Source organism: Pongo abelii, chromosome 19, assembly GCF_028885655.2.
Source record: "Pongo abelii isolate AG06213 chromosome 19, NHGRI_mPonAbe1-v2.0_pri, whole genome shotgun sequence".
NCBI lineage: Eukaryota > Metazoa > Chordata > Mammalia > Primates > Hominidae > Pongo > Pongo abelii.
The window spans coordinates 96,188,947-96,207,590 of NC_072004.2; the positions used below are offsets into that span (position 1 = coordinate 96,188,947).

An 18,644-nucleotide genomic window follows, 5' to 3' on the forward strand; every position below is an offset into this window, starting at 1 on the left:
CCATTCTCAGAGGAAGGCAAAGGACAGGGGTCAGCAGATTCATCCTCCTCCTGAAGTGGGTTCTTGAATACATATCAACCAGAAGCAGGGGGTCGTGGCCCTGAAAGGTCAGGAGTCAGGGTAAGCGGTACTTGTGAACCGACACCTCTGGAGTATACATCACCAGTAAACCCCAGTCCCGTAAAATCCGTAAGGCTGCAAGCTTGTTGTCATTGGTGGTGGTGTTTTTGATACTTCCTCTGCCCTTCTTTTATTACAGTTAAATAATTATTCCATGAGCAATTCTAAATAAATATTATTTAATAGAATTTATTGGTTTTTTGTTTTTTTAATTGGGATTATGATTATCAAATAGATGCCTCTTATGTTGGTATACAGTTAATTATTGCTTCTGTTGAAAGATGGATCATGGGCCGGGCACGGTGGCTCACGCCTGTAATCCCAACACTTTGGGAGGCCGAGGCAGGCGGATCACCTGAGATCAGGAGTTCGAGACCAGCATGGTGAAACCCTGTCTCTACTAAAAATACCAAAAAAAATTAGTCATGTGTAGTGGCGGGCACCTGTAATCCCAGCTACTCAGGAGGATGAGACAGGAGAATCGCTTGAACTGGGACGTGGAGGTTGCAGTGAGCCGAGATTGCGCCATTGCACTCCAGCCTGGACAACAAGAGAGAAACTGTCTCAAAAAAAAAAAAAAAAAAAAGATGGATCATAAAGCTTTTGAAATACACTATTATCAGAAAAATATGTGATTTTTAGAAAGTGATATTTATGTCAGACCACAATTATCATTTGTTAAAATTGTTACTTTATTCGTCTTGAGAATCTGGCAGTGTCCAAGAAAAAAGTTTTATGGTAAACTTGACCTTTCTTTTCTGAGAAATTCTAGCATTTTGTGTTTGCTTACAGTAGTAGAAGGCCATTAACAAAAACTCCATTTCTTTGGGAGACGTGCTGGAAATGTTTGGAGTATTTCTTTATGAGAGCTTAAACTTTAACAAACAAATGATTTCCTTGATGCCAAGAGATACAAAACCTGAGAGTGCAGCTGAACTGACTTCGCGGGTGCCCTGCATTTAAAACCACCGTCATAGCACTGCGGTGCCCATGCTTGAGTGCACCCAGCATCACCTGCAGGCTCACGGAGCCACAGACTGCCAGGCCCTCCCTGAGCCTCTGCTTCTGTGGCCGTGGGTGGGGCCTGACGATTTGGCTTTCTTGGGTGTCCCACAAAATTGCTGCTGTGGCCGCTTCTGCTGCTGTCTGGGTTGTCTGCCTTTGAGAACCCCCGGTATGAACAGTGTGGTGTGAGAGGCAGGCAGGATATTCATCTTATGGTTTGGGGTCACTCTGCTTCTTACGCATCGGGAGAGACACTCCTCGACCCCTTGTTTTCCATATCTAATTTTAGCCCTCTAGGGCGGAAACAGTCCCGGGTAAACACCAAAGCCTCGTGGGAGGCACCTAGGAGTAGAGGAGGGGCTACATCTGCCGGGTCTCCAAGCAGGAGTGAGAACCAGCTAGACAAGGGGAAGCCTGGGAGTGCAAGGGAGCTCTGGTGACAGGAAGTAGTCCCCTCTGACCCAGTGACACCGTGGGGAGCAGGTGATGTGGTTCCAGTGCTCTGTCATCCTGGGGTCAGTAGGATGAAAGACGTCGCAGCACAGGCAGCACTGTGGAAACTGTTCTCACGACTGTGAGTCATTGAGGCTCCTAGACACGGCGGAAGTGCAAGCGGGAAAAAGGATGGCAAGTTGAGTAACGTCAGGGGTAAGCAAGGAGGTGTGAGAATCACTCACTTCCTCGGCAGGGCCCGCACGCATCTGGTGCAGGAGCAGCAGAAGCCACGCTGGCTCTTCCTGCTGCGTGTGCATCTGGCCCTGGAAGGAGGCGCACCCAGCAGCGGGCTCTCCTGGCTCACCCAGCAGCGGGCTCTCCTGGCTCACCCAGCAGCGGGCTCTCCTGGCTCACCCGGGGCCGTCAGGTCGCTGCAGTTCGTAGGGAAAGAGGCGCACCCAGCAGCGGGCTCTCCTGGCTCACCCGGGGCCGCCAGGGCGCTGCCGTTTGTAGGGAAAGAGGCGCACCAAGCAGCGGGCTCTCCTGGCTCACCCGGGGCCGTCAGGTCGCTGCAGTTTGTAGGGAAAGAGGCGCACCCAGCAGCGGGCTCTCCTGGCTCACCTGGTGCTGTCAGGGCGCTGCAGTTTGTAGGGAAAGAGGCGCACCCAGCAGCGGGCTCTCCTGGCTCACCCGGGGCCGTCAGGGCGCTGCCGTTTGCAGGAGCATCCTTTGGGCTCTTACCTCAGTCGGTGGGGCTGGGCAGCTGGGTGTCTCCAGCCCATCATGCAGGGACATGCTGGAAGCTTCCTCAGGGTACCTGGGCTTATTTTGGTAGTCATACACATGAAATGCACTTTGGGGGAGAAGGATGAAATGTTTTGGTTAATCCACTGAAAAAATGAATGCTGGGGAACACAGCCAGCTTTCCTCTGTTATTTATTTATAGGCTTAAGATAGCCAGAAGGACATTTCTGCTAGAAAGTTATTGCCAGCTGAAAAAGAACCAGTCTTCATTATTATCCAATTTGGTGTATATATATATATATATTTCAGGTTTTTATGAAGCTAAGGGCAAAGGTCAGCTGCTTCCTATTCCTTGTGGATTGTGCTGCTGATGGGAACTTCCTTTGACTTCACAAACAGAAGGGATTGGAAGTGCATTCTTTGTTATCACATATCTAAGATGAGGAGGCTTTTAACACGATTTTCTTTTAGTTAATTTTAAAATATTTTATTATAAAATTCATTTTTTTCAAATGGTGCAGATAAGCATACAATAAACAATGAAAGTTCTCCCTTTCCTTCCCTCCAAGCCTCCGTGTGGCACGTTCTTGGCATGTTGCAAAGTGCTGCCGTCATCATCATCGTCGTCGAGTTTGGAAGAGGAAATGATGAGTTTTATTTTTCCCTTCTCAAATTTTTGAATTTGAGGTGTCACAGGCAATCAAATGAAAACAACCAGCTCTCTGTAGAGGTGGTAGTTGCAGCTGAAGATTGTTGGGACTTCAATGTTTAGGCAGTATTTGAAACCAGGGAGTTATGTTTGATTGCCTGGCAGAATATGTGGAATAAGAGGAATAGAATAGGCCCCTGACGATAAGTTTTTAAGGGGAGGGTGGAAGGGAGGGGTCCCAAGCCAGGAAGCTTTGGAAGAATGAGCTGAGGCAGCCGGAGACTGGGGAGGGAGTGTGTGTGTGAGGGGAGATGGCGCATAGACGTCAAGTGGGGCAGGAATGGAAGAGAACACGGGATGTAGCGTGTGAAGAGTTGACTGTGTGTTCGGTAATTTCTGGAGAGCAGTTAGGATCAAAACTAGGTTTGCATTTTTAAAAAACAATTTGAAATAATTTTAAATGTACACGAGAGTTGCAGAGGCAGCACAGAGAGCTCCTGTGTGTCCTTTACCCAGCTACCCAGTGTCAACCTCTTACATGACCTCAGCACAGCGATCAAATCTAGGAAACGTATGTTGTTACAGCACTGCCAACCACACACAGTCTCCTTGGTGCCAGCAGCCTTGCCGCTGTAATCCTCTGTGTGTCTTGTGGTCCAGCCCAGGCCCCCACCCACACTGGCTGCCTTGTCCTCTGGTCCTCCCAGGCTGGGATGGTTCCTCAGCTGTTCTTGTCTTTCGTTACCATGACACTGTAAGATGCTGCTCAGGTGTTTTGGAGGATGTCCCTCACTTTGGGTTTGTCTGATGTGTTCTCATGATGAGATTGAGGATTAAAGTTTTGGGAAGAATAATGCAGATGGGTTATTCTCAGTGCCTCAGGTTTGGGGGTGCGTGGTGTGTGTGATTCTTATTACTGTAGATACCAACCTTGATCACTCGGCTGAGGTGGTGCCTTGTGTGTTTCTCCAACGTGAAGTTGTTATTTTCTTCTTTATAATTCATAAGCATTTGAAGGAGATACTTTGAGAGTATGCAGATATCCTGTTTCTCCTTAAACTTCCATGCCCTAATTCTAACATTCATGTGTAATTACTCCCCTGGTGTTCTAATGGTGGTGCTGTACCTCCCTATTTCCTTCCACGTTTAGTAATCGGAATTCTTCTGTATGAAAGAATTGTTGCTTCTCTTGTTTATTTACTTGGTTGTTTGTTTATATCCATATGGAGCCACTAATATTTGTTTTACTTTTTGGGTTATAATCCATTATTATTATCATTATTTATTTTGTTACTGAAATTGTTTCAACTTTGACCACTCACACACCTCCTAGTATTTTCTCTACCACAAACCTGGATCAACCATTTCTCCAAGGACCTTTGGCTTTTTTGAGAGTGGTATTTAGAAACCAAGATGTGGCCTCTTTGTGTGCTCATTACTACTGGAGCATTAGTGTTCCTAGGCCTAGGCCCTGTCCGTGGACTCAGCTAAGTGATGCATTTGTGTGTAGTAAGCTATAAACACATGCATGTTGATTTGTGCACCCATGTACAGGTGTGGAAACTAGATTTTAATGACTAAACAGGAGGTAAGGGACTAGGGACTGGAATAGACTAATCCTTCCAGAAGTTTGGTGATACTACTGAATAACGTTGTTTTTTCTAGTTTTCTCTGTAATACGATTTTTGCAATAAATACATACAGAGCATGTGATTAGAGGAGGCTGTCTGTTGGTGGGACCTCGAAGAAAGAACAAGGCTAAGGAGGGATGTTTAGTTTCTGCAAGAGGTAACTTACGTTTGTAGATAGGAGAAGGGAGTTGCTGAAGAAAGTATAAATCAGTGGAGTAAAGGATGAGAAATGGGAAGGTATGAGAAGATTAATTCAGGACAGAGATACAGCGTTTGACTTGGCAAGCCCAAGTACACTTCTCTGAGACGTGGGAGGGAAGGAGAGGTGAATGCAAATGTGGTGGAGCTTTGAAGCTGGACATGAGAGCTGGTTCCCTTTGGAGGCTGTCTTCTGTTAAGTGAGAAGCCAGGCTATGTCCTAAGAGATGGGGGCTGTGAGTGCCAGGAGAGAGGAGACATAGCAACCCATCCCTTCCTTATGTTTACTGCCTGGCATAGTTGGCATTTTTCTTTGTGTTGAGGAAAATGCTGCTATGAGCTGATTAGTAGGTGCTAAATACCCCAGTTTGTATAAAGTAGGATGGTATCTTTGCGGGGCTAATGAAATGACCAAATCAGGTTTGGGTAAGGCCACCTGGAGATCCATGTCCTTCAGCTGATGGCAGTCTTCCTGTGTATCCCAGCTATCCACAGAGACGCTTGTGAGTTCTCCCATCCCAACAGCGGCGATGCCAGAAATTTCCAGGCTCATCACATCTACCTGCTCAGCCTGTGATGGGTTGGGATTGGGACACCCCACCTGCCCTTCCAGAGGACGACTGCCTGCACCTGCCCAGTGTGCCTCCTGTTCCCTCCTCTGTGCAGTGTCAGAGCTGCTGTGCCCGGATCTGAGGAGGGGCAGTGGGAGGGGAAGCCATCCACACGACACTTGCGCTTGCCTTTTCAGCTGGAGCACGGGGTGGCGGCACTGTGTCGTTCTGCCCACCTCACCCACCGGGATGCAAACTTCCTGAGGCCAGGGCTTCTTCCTGCCACACCTTGCCACCACGTCCCTTGCCTCCCCTGGGACATGCCGTTCTCTTCTTTGTACTCGTCTGTTTGGTGTGTGAGGGGTTTTGCGTTTTGTCTTCTGCTCTGTAATTTAAAGGGATAAAACGCTCACATTTAACTTAAGCCAAAACCCAGTTTCAGTCTTTCCACCAGAAATCCCTGAGATGTGGAATTGTGGGAAGCTCCTTGGAGGCTGGCAGGATGCTGGGCTGCCCCTTTGTGGGAAGACGGCCTGCAGGCTTCAGTGGGCTGGGCTCTCCCGGCCATGGCTGCCTTGGTGGCTAACTCAGGCTGCGGTGACAGACTGGTGAGGCAGGTGGACTCTTCCCCTGATGTTTAATATAACCTGGCAGATAAAGTGGATTGTAATGAATAAATTATCTAAAACCCATTTCTATTTCTTTGTTTGAAATGAAAACATGGCCTTGAATATGTTTCTTGGAGAGAAAGAAGAGACGCTTTGATTAGGAATTCTCTGTACTTTTAGTTTTGGGTGAAGAAGAAACGAAAACAATTGGCCACAAGCTCTTGAGTGTTGCAGGCAGCCTTCAGTGTATACAGGGGGCTTTTCAGTTCTCAGCTGGTGTGGGTCGGTGCAGCCAGGATGACAGAGGAATATTCCACAGGACAACAAGCAGTGACTCTACTGTGGACGTGTTTCTGTCCCTGCAGCCGGGGCTGTGAGGCTGCAGGCTGCCCTTTGCTGGTTTGCAGGGGCCATAATTCTGGCCTGGAGCTTGACAAACGACCCAGGACCTCTGAGATGGGAAATGAGGTCTGCATCCTGTGTTCTAATCAGTATTCGCTATCAAAGGTCATTTTCCACAGTGTGGCTTAATAGAGTTGGTTTTATATTCCCTGAGGGATACAGACTTCCAAATTGTTGCAGTCTCACTAACTGTAATGTATACAGCTCATGTTTGAAAGGAAATCGCCTCTCCTCCAAGGCAGTGGTTCTCAACCAGGGAAACTTTTCCCCTCAGTGGACACTGGGACATTTGGCAATGTCCAGCAACCTGGAGATTGTCACATCTAGGTGTGGGGGGTGGCTGGGTGGTGCTGCGGAAGATTGTGTGGTGCACAGGACAGCCCCACAAGGAGCGGCCCGGCCCCAAATGGCCCTGGTGCTGAGAGGGACAGACGCCGCTCACAGAGAAGCGACCACAGAGGCCCACATCCAAGCAGGCTTCCCAGAGCAGGCGGGGCCGGGAAAGCTGTTCTGTGGCACAGCATCCCAGTGGCTGTTACGGGGTGAAAGCCCCTCTCAGAACTAAAAGTCCTGAAGCAGAGACCAACTGGGGCCATCCATGGCCCTGTGCCATGCTGCCTCCTGGACGCACGCTAGGAGGTGGAAATGGTCCAGCCCCAGCAGGACTGGGCCACGAGGACCCTGCCGGTAACCTGGTGCTCGCCGCCCACAGATCACGGGGCATGGAGGGAGAGACTGCTAGTGCTGTCCTAGTGCAGCAGCACCTCATGGTTACGACGGATCATCTTTCTGAACTTTGCACCTCAGAAATTTAAAATGGAGATTTTGATTTTGATTTTGGCAAATGTGGAAAATAGATTTCAGCTCAAAACGCAAGACCTGAGAGCATGGTGTGTTAAAATATCTTTCATTTCATGCCACTTTGCAGCCCTGGGATCCTTGGGCTTGTACCTAGAAGGTAGTAAAGATGACAGCAGCCCCCGTTTCACTGATGGTGGCGCAGAGGACGTTGTGAGGTGGCTGTAGGGTCAGGTGGCTGTAGGGTCAGGGCTGGGCAAGTTGTATTCAGATGCTGTTCGCTAAGCCCAGAACATTATAGGAGGTAAATAAATAGCACACAGTGTTCTGGGGGTAGAAAGATGCACCCATTTCCCAGGCTACTGCCAAAATCCTTTCTCCTGTCAGCGTGGGGGGTGACCCTGCCCAATTAAAGGGTGTCTTTTGGCCCTTCTTTCCCTCCGCAGTAGCATGGAAGTGGGTGGGGGAGGAGAGGAGTGTGCTTCCCCCACCCCTTGGGACCTGTGAGCGCAGCCTGCAAGCTCTGGCTCCAGGAGGAAGCATGCTCAAGTGCACCTCTGACCACGTCACGCTCCGAGAACGTGGACACTGCACCTCTGACCATGTCACGCTTCAAGAACGTGAACATTGCACCTCTGACCACATCACGCTCCGAGAACGTGGACGCTGCACCTCTGATCATGTCACACTCCAAGATTGTGGACATTGCACTTCTGATCACGTCATGCTCCGAGAACATGGACGCTGCACTTCCGACCGTGTTGCGCTCCAAGAACGTGGACGCTGCACTTCTGACCGGCTGCACTTCTGACCACATTGCGCTCCGAGAACGTGGATGCTGCACTTCTGACCGCATTGCGCTCCGAGAACATGGACGCTGCACTTCTGACCATGTTGCGCTCCGAGAACGTGGATGCTGCACTTCCGACCATGTTGCGCTCCGAGAACGTGGACGCTGCGCTTCTGACCACGTTGCCAGAATTTGGCTGCAGGACGGACTTCACTGGAAAGGAACCTGGGCAATGTGTTCAGCCACAACTGCTTTAGAAGAGAGAGAAAATCAGATATTAGCCTAGCAGTCTCTACCACACTGGGATTTAGATAATTTTCAGCTTTTTTTTTTTGTACCAGTCAAAACATCTCATGTACAAATGCAAGTATTTCTATAGGATGGATATCTAAAAGTAGTCAGAAGGAATGTGCCTTTAAAATTTTTATAAGTACTTCCCAATTGCCTTCCATACAAGCTTCATTAATTTACTTTCCCACCATTGATGGATGAGTGCCCTGCATCCTCCCACAATGGGGCATTATTCACATTTTATCCTGCTTTCCAGTTTGCTGGATAAAAACAGAATGGATGAATGAATGGATGGGTGGATGGATGGATGGATGAATGGATGGATGGATCGATAGGTAGGTAGATAGATTCTCATTGTAATTTGCCTTTCTAATAAAGAGCATGAAACTCAGAATCATTGTTGATTCATTTTTCTTCCGTGAATTGCCTGTTTGTATGTTTTGCCTGTTTGTTTTCATTTTGTCCCTTGTTGATCTGCAGCAGAAGTTTATATAGACACATCTAAAAAATTCTCTGTCATGTACTTGTACCTCTTTTCTTCTAAAATTGCTAGTCATTGATATGTGTCTTTATTAGAATTATAGACTTTTTTATCTTACTGTATCAGTCAGTCTTAAGACTTATTAGGTTTTGTGACTTGCTTAATTAAGGCCTTTCATATGCCAAAATAAATGAAAATTTTTTTGTGCTTCTACATTGAGGTTTTCAGTCCACTCTGGTGTGTGTGTGTGTGTGTGTGTGTAATCTCAGATAGCAAAATACCAAATGGCTGGTTAGAGTTTCCAGCATCACTTATTGAATTGTTAATTCCTTCTTTGCAGATTTAAAATGCTGTCCTCATTAGAGTTACGTATGTGGGTCTATTTCTTGGCTCTTTCTGTTGATTTGTTTGTCTCCCTCACTAATACCATCCTGTAATTACCATAGATTTATAGTATCTTTAATATCTGGCAGTGTGAGTCCCTATTCATTATTCTTTATTAATTTTTTTTTTTTACTCTTGTGCTTTTTTTTTCTGTACTATATAATCTTCTTGTTAAATTCCATGAATGGAAAAAAACCCAGAAAGTGTTTTGATTAGGCTTGCACTGACTTTCTGGATTCATTAGGCAAGAATTGACATCTCTAGATCCTTCAGCGGGTTTATTTACAGACAGCATTTCCAGGTGTTCTGTTATAGAGCAGTGATTATAAACAGTCCACCAAACGCGGACAGTTTTAACAACATGTTCGGCAGAGCACAGGTAGAGTGGGGTCCTGCCCATGATGTACGTGTCTCCACACACCCCAAACACACCTGCACTGTTGGTATACTGTATCATCACATCTGAGATATAACTTACGTCTGAGATGTAGTTTATGTCTGAAATGTAACTTTTGTCTGCTGCTTTGCTGTGCACGGACAAAGGTTCTGCAGGCTGCCTGCATGCCATACTTCCCCAGGCTTTGCTTGATCTGGCCTTCTGTCCCTTTCCTCTTGAGTTATAAACAATCTATAGGCAGTACCAGCGGTAGGATATGTGGCTTAGCTGCTAAGAAATAACTCACTTTTGCTGTGACTTTGATTTTTGCCAATTTCTGGGAATTTGATTTCTGCCACAGCTTCACTACTTATACTCTTGATGTCCAAGGAAAGGTAAATAATGAATGTGTTCTGTGGAGAAGAATTCTTTAAAAATGTTAGCTTTGCGTGCGAATTGTAAGTGTTTCTCAAGTGAGATGAGAACATTCTTCTCTGTATTTACCAGAATCACTAGTGTCTGTTCAGGTGCTGAACAGTACAGTGTGTTCGGAAAAATGTTTCACTTAGCAAATTAGTGTTAGTAGGTTATTGTTCTGTGATTGAAATAAATTTATACAGCCAAACCCACTTATACTCCTTAAGTATGATCTTTCAAAAGTCATCTCAATGACAAAGTGCTTATGGACCTCTCTGAAATTAAAGGGACAGTGGCATGCAAATTGGAGGACCCGGCCAACTCTTAGAGCTCCCCTCCCTTGTAAATGATGTGTGTGTTGTGTTATATAAACCCAGAGATGTGACAGAGTAAAAGGACAAATGGAGACATGGAGTGAAGAGCACATGTGTGAGACAGCTGTGGGTCCATGGAGGGAGGCCCCACGGTGGGAACTGAGACAGCTGTGCGTCCATGGAGGGAGGCCCCGCAGTGGGAACTGAGACAGCTCTGGTTCCATGGAGGGAGGTCCCGCAGTGGGAACTGAGCTGTGGGGTCCATGGAGGGAGGCCCAGCGGTGGAAACTGAGACAAGTTTAAGGAGTTGACCAGCAGAGGAGCCTGGGGCTAGGGATAATGACTTTGGCAGCCACCTGGTGCGGGCGCTACTGGAGTAAAGCAGCATCTGAGGAGATGTGGAGAAGTTCAGTTTGATGGGTTTTGTTTTTGTTTTTGTTTTTTGAGACTGAGTCTCGCTCTGTCACCCAGGCTGGAGTGCAGTGGCGCAATCTTGGCTCACTGTAACCTTCGCCTCCCGGGTTCAAGTGATTCTCCTGCCTCAGCCTCCCAAGTAGCTGGATTTACAGGTGCCCTTCACCACGTCTGGCTAATTTTGTATTTTTCGTAGAGACTGGGTTTCACCATGTTGGCCAGGCTGGTCTTGAACTCCTGACCTCAGGTGATCTGCCCACCTCGGCCTCCCAAAGTGCCGGGATTCAGGTGTGAGCCACTGCGCCTGGCCAGTTTGCTGTTTTTTATAGTTTTTTATAAAGGCTAACTCAGCATCTCTCCAGCAACCAGGCTCAATGTGTGTACCTTTTGTAATGTGCAGTACTCACCAGCAGCCCACATTCCTGAGATGCACATGTAACGAGCGCACTTTGTGTGTTTCCTAGAACTACACGCAGTACATCCCTCTGTCCATATATGACCTGCAGACGTGGATGGGCAGCCCGTCGATCTTCGTCTACGACTGCTCCAATGCTGGCTTGATCGTCAAGTCCTTCAAGCAGTTCGCACTACAGCGGGAGCAGGAGCTGGAGGTGAGCGCTCTGGTGCTTGGAGAGCGGTGCTGGGTTTGGTTTTGTTTTCCCTGGGGGTGGGGTTTGTGTGGGGAGGTTGGGAGGTGTTGGACATCCTCTGAATGGAGCAGGGCTCAGAATGCCAAGGGCAGGATGGCATATTCAATGCTGTTGAGCTAGGGAGGCACTCAGCACACTTTATTTTTGAAACATAATCTTGTTCTGTTGCCCAGGCTGGAGTGCTGTGGTGCTGTCTCCAGTCACTGCAACGTCTGTCACCTGAGCCCAAGCAATCTTCCCTTCTCAGCCTCCTGAGTAGCTGAGACTACAGGTGCACGCCCTGCCACCATGCCTAGCTAATTTTTGTAGTTTTTGTAGAGGTGGGATTTTGCCGTGTTTCTTAGGCTGGTCTCAAACTCCTGGGCTCAAGCAATGCGTGTGCCTCAGCCTGCAAAGTTCTGGGATTACAGGCTTGAGCACTGAGCCCGGCCCAGTACAAACCTACAAACTTATTTTTACATCTCATTTTACTCAGTGTCATTTTTAATCCAAACATTAATCGATAACATTCATAGGGTCGATTTGTGCCCCAGCAGTCTCTGCCACCAAGACAAATGTGAAAATAAAGCAGACACATTTATTTTAGGAGAAATGGACCCACAGCTTCAGTTCCACGGTCTTCAGTTCCACCAGTGCCTTTGTTACTGCTCCAGTTTCTTTTTCTGTTGTGTTAAAAAAAAAAAAAAAAAAAAAAAAAATCGCTGGTAACCGCTAAGCTAAAATGATAGAAAACAGCTGCTATTGGTAGCGCCCACTTTAAAAAGCAGAAAGCCTGTGCGCCGCTTTGATAATGAAGAGACATTTTGCTTGGTTGTTTTAATTAATATTTGATGTTTGAATTAAACAGTGAATTCTGAGGACAAATTGAAGAGGCAGTTTCAATTAAGAGGCCTCCATCTTGTGGCCTGCACAAGAGTGTCAGAATGAAATATTCTGCAGCCTCAAGGGGGTCATGAGTTCTGACTGGTTGCAGTATAGGAAATTCTCAATTTAGGAGCAAAAATGATCTTGAGTATGTTTCCTCAAGCCTTTTTGAGTATATTCAATTTTAATGTATTATGTTTTCACATTTCATCAGAGAAAAATGCTGAAATAATCAGTAACAAAATTTGAAATTCTCTTTGGTAGATTTTCACATTAACGTGTACAGTTGAATATTTTATAATTATTAATTCTTTATGTGGAACACCGCAAAAGAGTGACTGATAAGTATAATGTGCTTTGTCCATGAAAAAGGGTCCACATGCAATAAGTTTTGTTTTCTATGATAAGGCAAAGAAAGATCAAGGTTTGTATCATCAAATTTTTCCCTTGCTTTTAGGCATTTCATCTTGGTTTACCCAGGGGATAGGTTAACTAATGAGCATTAAGAAACTCAAAGCATTGAGAGGTAATTTATTTTTCCTTGCATCAAGTAATAAATATTGCAAAAAAAAAGGGGGTGTTTTTTTACATTTATAATATGTAAATAAAAATGCCAAAGAATCCTGCCTAAGTTCTACACCAGATTTATGGGCTGGAGAGTGGTTAAGGGAAAGACCAATACATCAGCCTTAGTTAATTAAAACATGTTAAATAGAGACCCGCTCCCCTTTCAGCAGAAGACCAGCACCTCCAGCTCCTGCATAATATCAAATGTTTGCCTTCCAGCGCTTTGAGCATGTGCTCCGGCAGTGTTGTGTGTGCTCTCTGTGTGTTGCCAGGGATTAATCAGCCTAAGACACTGTTCATTTCATCAAGTGTCACAGAAAAGATTCCCATGCATCTTTTTTAGGGGAAAAAAAATGTTTAACTGACTCATTCCACATGAAAGAGATCAGATGAAAAATATGTTAACTGAGTTGGCAAATAGATGGCATGGCAATGCGATACCGTATGTCTTTAATTAGCTCTGATTTTTATCTTCGTTCTTTTCTTTAATTACAATGTAGATCAGTCTTGTGTGTTTCTATTACACTTACTATTATTGGCTATTGTTCACTTGGTCTCTTATATAAACAGTGGAAATTAAAATGATAAAATTAGCTCCTAGCTAATAGCTTAATGTTCATTTTAGTAATTTGACTATCTGCTAGAGAAACAGCAATCCTGTGTAGCCTGTTAGGGTTTTTCTTTTAAAATATTCTTTGCCTCTTTACAGCTGGTCAAATTCTTTGTAAATTTATAATATGTTTTAATACTTTTTATTGTATAACATGTGAGCTGAAAGAAATTGACAGGTGAATGATTTATTCCAGGGTTTAAAAAATAAACAATTGATTAAATGTAATGCAAGAAAATGGTTATTTGGACCAGAAAGCCTCCAAATAATAAACATTAACACAAATATGAGTGACATAAATTTTAAGAGATGATGATCAGCTTTCATATTCTTAGTGGCACAATGCTTGTCCCGGGACCAGGAGGTTTATTTATTGTTTACTTCTCTCTCAGAGGAGTGCTGTAGGTAGAGTAGAAGACGACTTCATCAAAGCACAGATACAGTGTTGCACACACTTCAAACCATCAGAGCCAGAAAATGACATATTTGTCATTCAGAAATCCTTCTTATATTTTTCATTGTGTCATATTTCTTTGTAATTTAAAAATTAAGGATAATATTCAAGTCTCTCCGCTTTCAGTCTTCTTTTATAAATAAGTAAATTTTACCAAATTAGTATATGCTGTGGTTTGAAAAATCGAATAATACAGAAGGTTTATGATGAATAAAATAGTCCCTGGCCCCACACTTTCTCTGCTGAGAATCTATGACCAAAGGGGCACCTCCTTTCCCTGTTTCCATTTCTAGTTCTTCTGGAGGGTGTCTCCTTCTCTGTAGATGACATGCTGAGACCACTGCTTCTTGATTTGTCAATTTAAGATTATCAGTGGGCTTTGTCTTAGGGTACAAACCAAGAACAGAGCTGCCATTAAGTTCTGTTTAAAGAAAGGAGAAACGATGTGGAAGCCTGTTAGCAAAGAAGTCGATTACATGTAGATTACGTGCTGGTTTAAATTGCTATGTGTTATTTGTATTCAATAGTGAATTCTAAAGAGAAAATTCTAGATTGAAGAGGCTGCGTCACTCACGACGCCTTCTTGCTTTCCCTTTTATTCACTCTATTTGTTTTCTCTATACTTTGTAACCTTTGTGGTTTTAAGTAATATCCTTATGCTTTTATTTCTAGTTTTATCAGTAATAGCTCATTTCTTCCATTTTCAAGGCTCTTAGCTTCCTTGTACTTTCTTCTGCCTTTTTTCTTTTACAGCTTCTGTTATCTGCACTTTTTGCGATTGTCTTTCGTTCTCTGACCATGATTAACACCTCTGTGCTTGAGTGGAGATTGATTCTATAGGAAGACAAGCATTAAACCTTGTTACCTGATTATGGCCACATAAATATTGCTCGCTCAGTGGCTAGAGTACTGTGATTTCCATTTTTATAACTGTTTTCGTTTGTTTGCTTTTCCTGGACATTTAGTCTTTTCTTCTTGAATTATCTATCGTTACCACTTCCTCCACTGATAGATCCGCAAGGAGAGCGGCAGAGCACGGAAGGCGCCCTCTCCCCTCACATCTTTCAAGCTCTCCTGCCTCGCTCAGCCGATCGTGCCTGTGGCCTGTTCCCCGGCGTCAGCTGGCCCTTTGTAACTCCGGGATCCGTCCCTGTGTCTAGATCCCACTTCTTCCCCTCTCTTGATTTTCTCCTTTGTTCTCCTAGAGGAAATCCTCAAGCACTACCCTAAGAAAGGATGTTTGGCAGTCTGAGACCATCAGTATTTGAGGCAGTGGAAGTAATGAAAAATCTCATTACTGGGTTTTAAACAAATAGCAGTTTGTCTTTTTCACTAATAAGATCTCTGAGGCAAATGATTGACTTTTCAGCAGTGCCACCGGGGACCAGGCATCCTTAGCTGGCTGGCTTTATCCTCGTGGTTGCAATATGCCCACCACATCTGCAGGTGTTTCATCTGCTTGGGAGGCAGGAGGAAATGGGGAAGGGGCAGTGCTGGCCACAGCTGTCTCTTTTATAAGGAAGAACAGCCCGTCCTCTGTATCTGTGGCTTCCACATCCTTGGAGTCAACTAACTGTGGCTCCAAGACATTCGGGAAAAAAAATTGCACTGTACCGAACATGTACACTTCTTCTCACCATTGTTCCCTAAACAGTACAGTATAACAACTATGTTTACAGCATTCACATGGTAGTAGATGTTACAAGTAATCTAGAAATGATTTGAAGTACACCGAAGTCTGTGTGTAGGTTATATGCGAGCACCACACCATTTTATATCTGTGCGTTGGCAGATTTTGGCATCCGTGGGGGTCTAGGAACCAATGCCCTGTGGATATTGAGGGATGACTGCAACAAGCAGACTTCGCTTTAGACCGAGTTGGCCAGAGCCAGGTCACGCAGCACCCCAGCTGTGGTTGAGGGGTGACTAAAGGGAGTGGACTTGGGGGTGGCTGTGAGATGATCCGATGAGGACCATCGGCCACATTGCCTGGGTAATGTCATCATTCTAACCACATCCATCATCGATAGTGTAGATATGGAATTTTAGGCAATTTTCACTCTTTCAGTGGTAGCCCTGTTACTCCTTGCAGTGGATGAGTAGATGTTCTTGATAAGTCTGCCACCTCCATCCAGATAAATGCCATAAGAGGAATATTTATAGTCATCGTACACAGTATATGTATTGACTGAGTTGGAGAGAGAGAAAAAAAGAGAATTCAAATTTTTTTTTTAACAACTTTTATCTTGGATACTAAATCCTTAGCCTGTAGACTAGAAAGGAAGGTGAAGTCTTAAAGAAACAGATGCTCTTGGAAACGGAGCCCATGAAGTCTTGTCCATCAGTTTCTTCTAGTGGGTATTTCTCAAGGGCAATCACAACTCACCGTCACTGAAGACGGCAGTCAAGCCCAGAGTCAAATCTAGGCGAGTTTCTCTTCTTTTTAATGGGAGGCCGGTAGTGAGTTGGGCAGGCGGTAAAGACAATAATGCCTTTCTTCTGCTGGGACAGCGTGGGCTCCACTGCCCCGGTAAGTCTCATTCTGTATGTAGCCATCTGCGTTTGGTTTAGGGCCGGAGCATAGGCAAGTTCTTGGTGGGAGCCATGGAAATAGCCTGAGAATGACTTCCTAGAGAACAGGTTGCTGTGTGTCAGGAGAGTCTTGTATGAAAGTTCAGCCCTGGCCTGTGCGGCGGCTCACGCCCGTCATCCCAGCACTTTGGGAGGCCGAGGTGGGCAGATGGCTTGAGTCCAGGAGTTCGAGACCAGCCTGGGCAGCATAGCGAAACCCCATCTCTACAAAAAATACAAAAGTTAGCCAGCTGTAGTGGCACACATGTGTCATCCCAGCTACTCTGGAGACCAAGGTGGAAGGGTCGCTTGAGCTTAGAGCTGGAGGCTGCAGTGAGTCTTGATTGTGCCACTGCACTTCAGCCTGGGCAATAGAGTGAGACCCCATCTCTTAAAAAAAAAAAAAAAAAGTTTAGTCCATGGATCATGGGCACAATTCACTTCTCCACTATTCCCCCACACGCTACAGGGCTTTTCTCAGGATGCTTCCGAGTAAATCGTGTTTGTGTGGTGTCTCTAAACACGATTGTGTGGTCCAGTCCTGCCACCCCTAGCAGTACACTCCCAAAGCACAGAAACCTGTCAGACGGTCACTCACTGCCACAGCGAGAAGCTTGCTTGGGTCCACAGCATCCCCAAGGCTGCAGTGACTTAACCACCCTCCGCCGCCACCAATATGAAAACCTATACTTAAACTGATAGATGATACATTGGCCTCCTGCATTGATCCCCGTAGCTAAATTTTATGTCAAATAAATATTGTAATTCTGCCAAAAATGACTAACGTCTAGAATCTTCAAGTTTCCTCAAAAATATTAAATGCGTATCTCACAGATCTAAGGTACTCATGTTCTGAAATCTTCATCATTTCTTTGCTACTCTTGTAGACAGGCACACTGCATGGCTGGCGTGGAATTCTGCAGCAAAAGGCAATTCTCCTGCTGAAGGTTGTGGTTGTAGTGATTGCTGAATACCATCAGTTAGTTCTTTGGGTACCTCTCAACAGGTGTGTTTCTTAATCACTGTTTCCTAAATTGGAATTTTTGTGTGTGAGTTTGCAAATCTTCTCCGCGGACCTGCCATTGTCATGGCATTTGTGATTCAGAGGAGGGATCCGCGGTGCCGATTCCACAGGAGCTCAGGCTCGCCTGTATTTCTCTTTCAAGCAATGATTTTCATAAGTGTTTTCCCCTGTAATCTCATAGTTTGTCATTTGTAGGCAGTAGGGACATGAGCTGACATGTGTTATGTCACAACTTTGTTTGTCATATTTAAGAATGAAGAGAAGCTGCCCATCACTGCGTGTCTGTGGCAGGAAGCATTGGCCAGAGGGCCTTGCTCGATGGGAAGTAGGGGGCGCTGGCTGCTGCACTGGGGACTCACTGATGCCCCCATGCCGAGGTCTTTATTTCTCTGGGCTCTAAATGACTACACTAACTGCCTTTAATTTTCCCCAGATATGTCAGTAACTCTCTTTAGAGGAAAAAAACCCACCACCAGCCTGAGTGCTTTCTGGTGGGGGCAGTGGTGGAGGATCATTGCAGAACACCTGGCTTCAGGCACGCAGGTGAGATGCCAGCTGTCCTGATGGCAGGTCTTCAGGTAATCTGTGCCTTCCAGCCCGCACCACTCCAGGCTTGGGCATGGGGGCTGCCTTCCCACTTCCCTTCTCTGCATGTGCTCTGGACACTTTCAGTTCCTCTTTTTAACAAAAGTTGGCCAAAGTCATATTTGCATACCTTATACTTTATTTATAGTAAGCTGTAAGAACCCATACTTATGAAGGTTTTCAAAACATTAGAGTATCTGCTCCTTGGTGTTAAGAAATGTGTAATGTAGTTGAAGCACATATATTCATTCTTTTTTTTTTCTTCTTTTTTTTAATTATCATTATACTCTAAGTTTTAGGGTACATGTGCACAATGTGCAGGTTAGTTACATATGTATACATGTGCCATGCTGGTGTGCTGCACCCATTAACTCGTCATTTAGCATTAGGTATATCTCCTAATGCTATCCCTCCCCCCTCCCCCCACCCCACAACAGTCCCCAGAGTGTGATGTTCCCCTTCCTGTGTCATTCTTTCTCTCTCTCTTTTTCTCCCCCACCCCCCACACACTCACTCCACCACCACAACAATGACCGAAGAGAACTGCATTTTTCGTTTGGCAGAAATGCTGCCATTTCCACCGTCTATAGCAGAAGGGGAGTTCATCCAAAACATACAGTAGAAACCCCTTTAATTGGAATCCACAGAACGGCCATCCCCAAAGCCCCGCTGGGGAGAATGAAGCTGCTGTGAGAGGTTAAGAGGATGGTG

The 18,644-nt window shown here is 45.4% G+C and overlaps 1 protein-coding gene across 6 annotated transcripts in view; it reads left to right on the top strand.

The window, feature by feature from the left end:
- The window catches only part of RPTOR (regulatory associated protein of MTOR complex 1), a 415,958-nt gene that overhangs the window by 172,895 nt on the left and 224,419 nt on the right, over positions 1–18,644 (top strand). For 5 of the 6 annotated variants that reach the window (XM_024235062.3, XM_024235063.3, XM_054535893.2 and 2 more), the window contains one exon: positions 11,073–11,219. The exons of the other annotated variant lie outside the window; for it this stretch is intronic. In XM_024235062.3, coding sequence (XP_024090830.1) covers positions 11,073–11,219 — 147 coding nt within the window. The remainder of the gene's footprint in view (positions 1–11,072; positions 11,220–18,644) is intronic. 6 annotated transcript variants of the gene reach the window in all.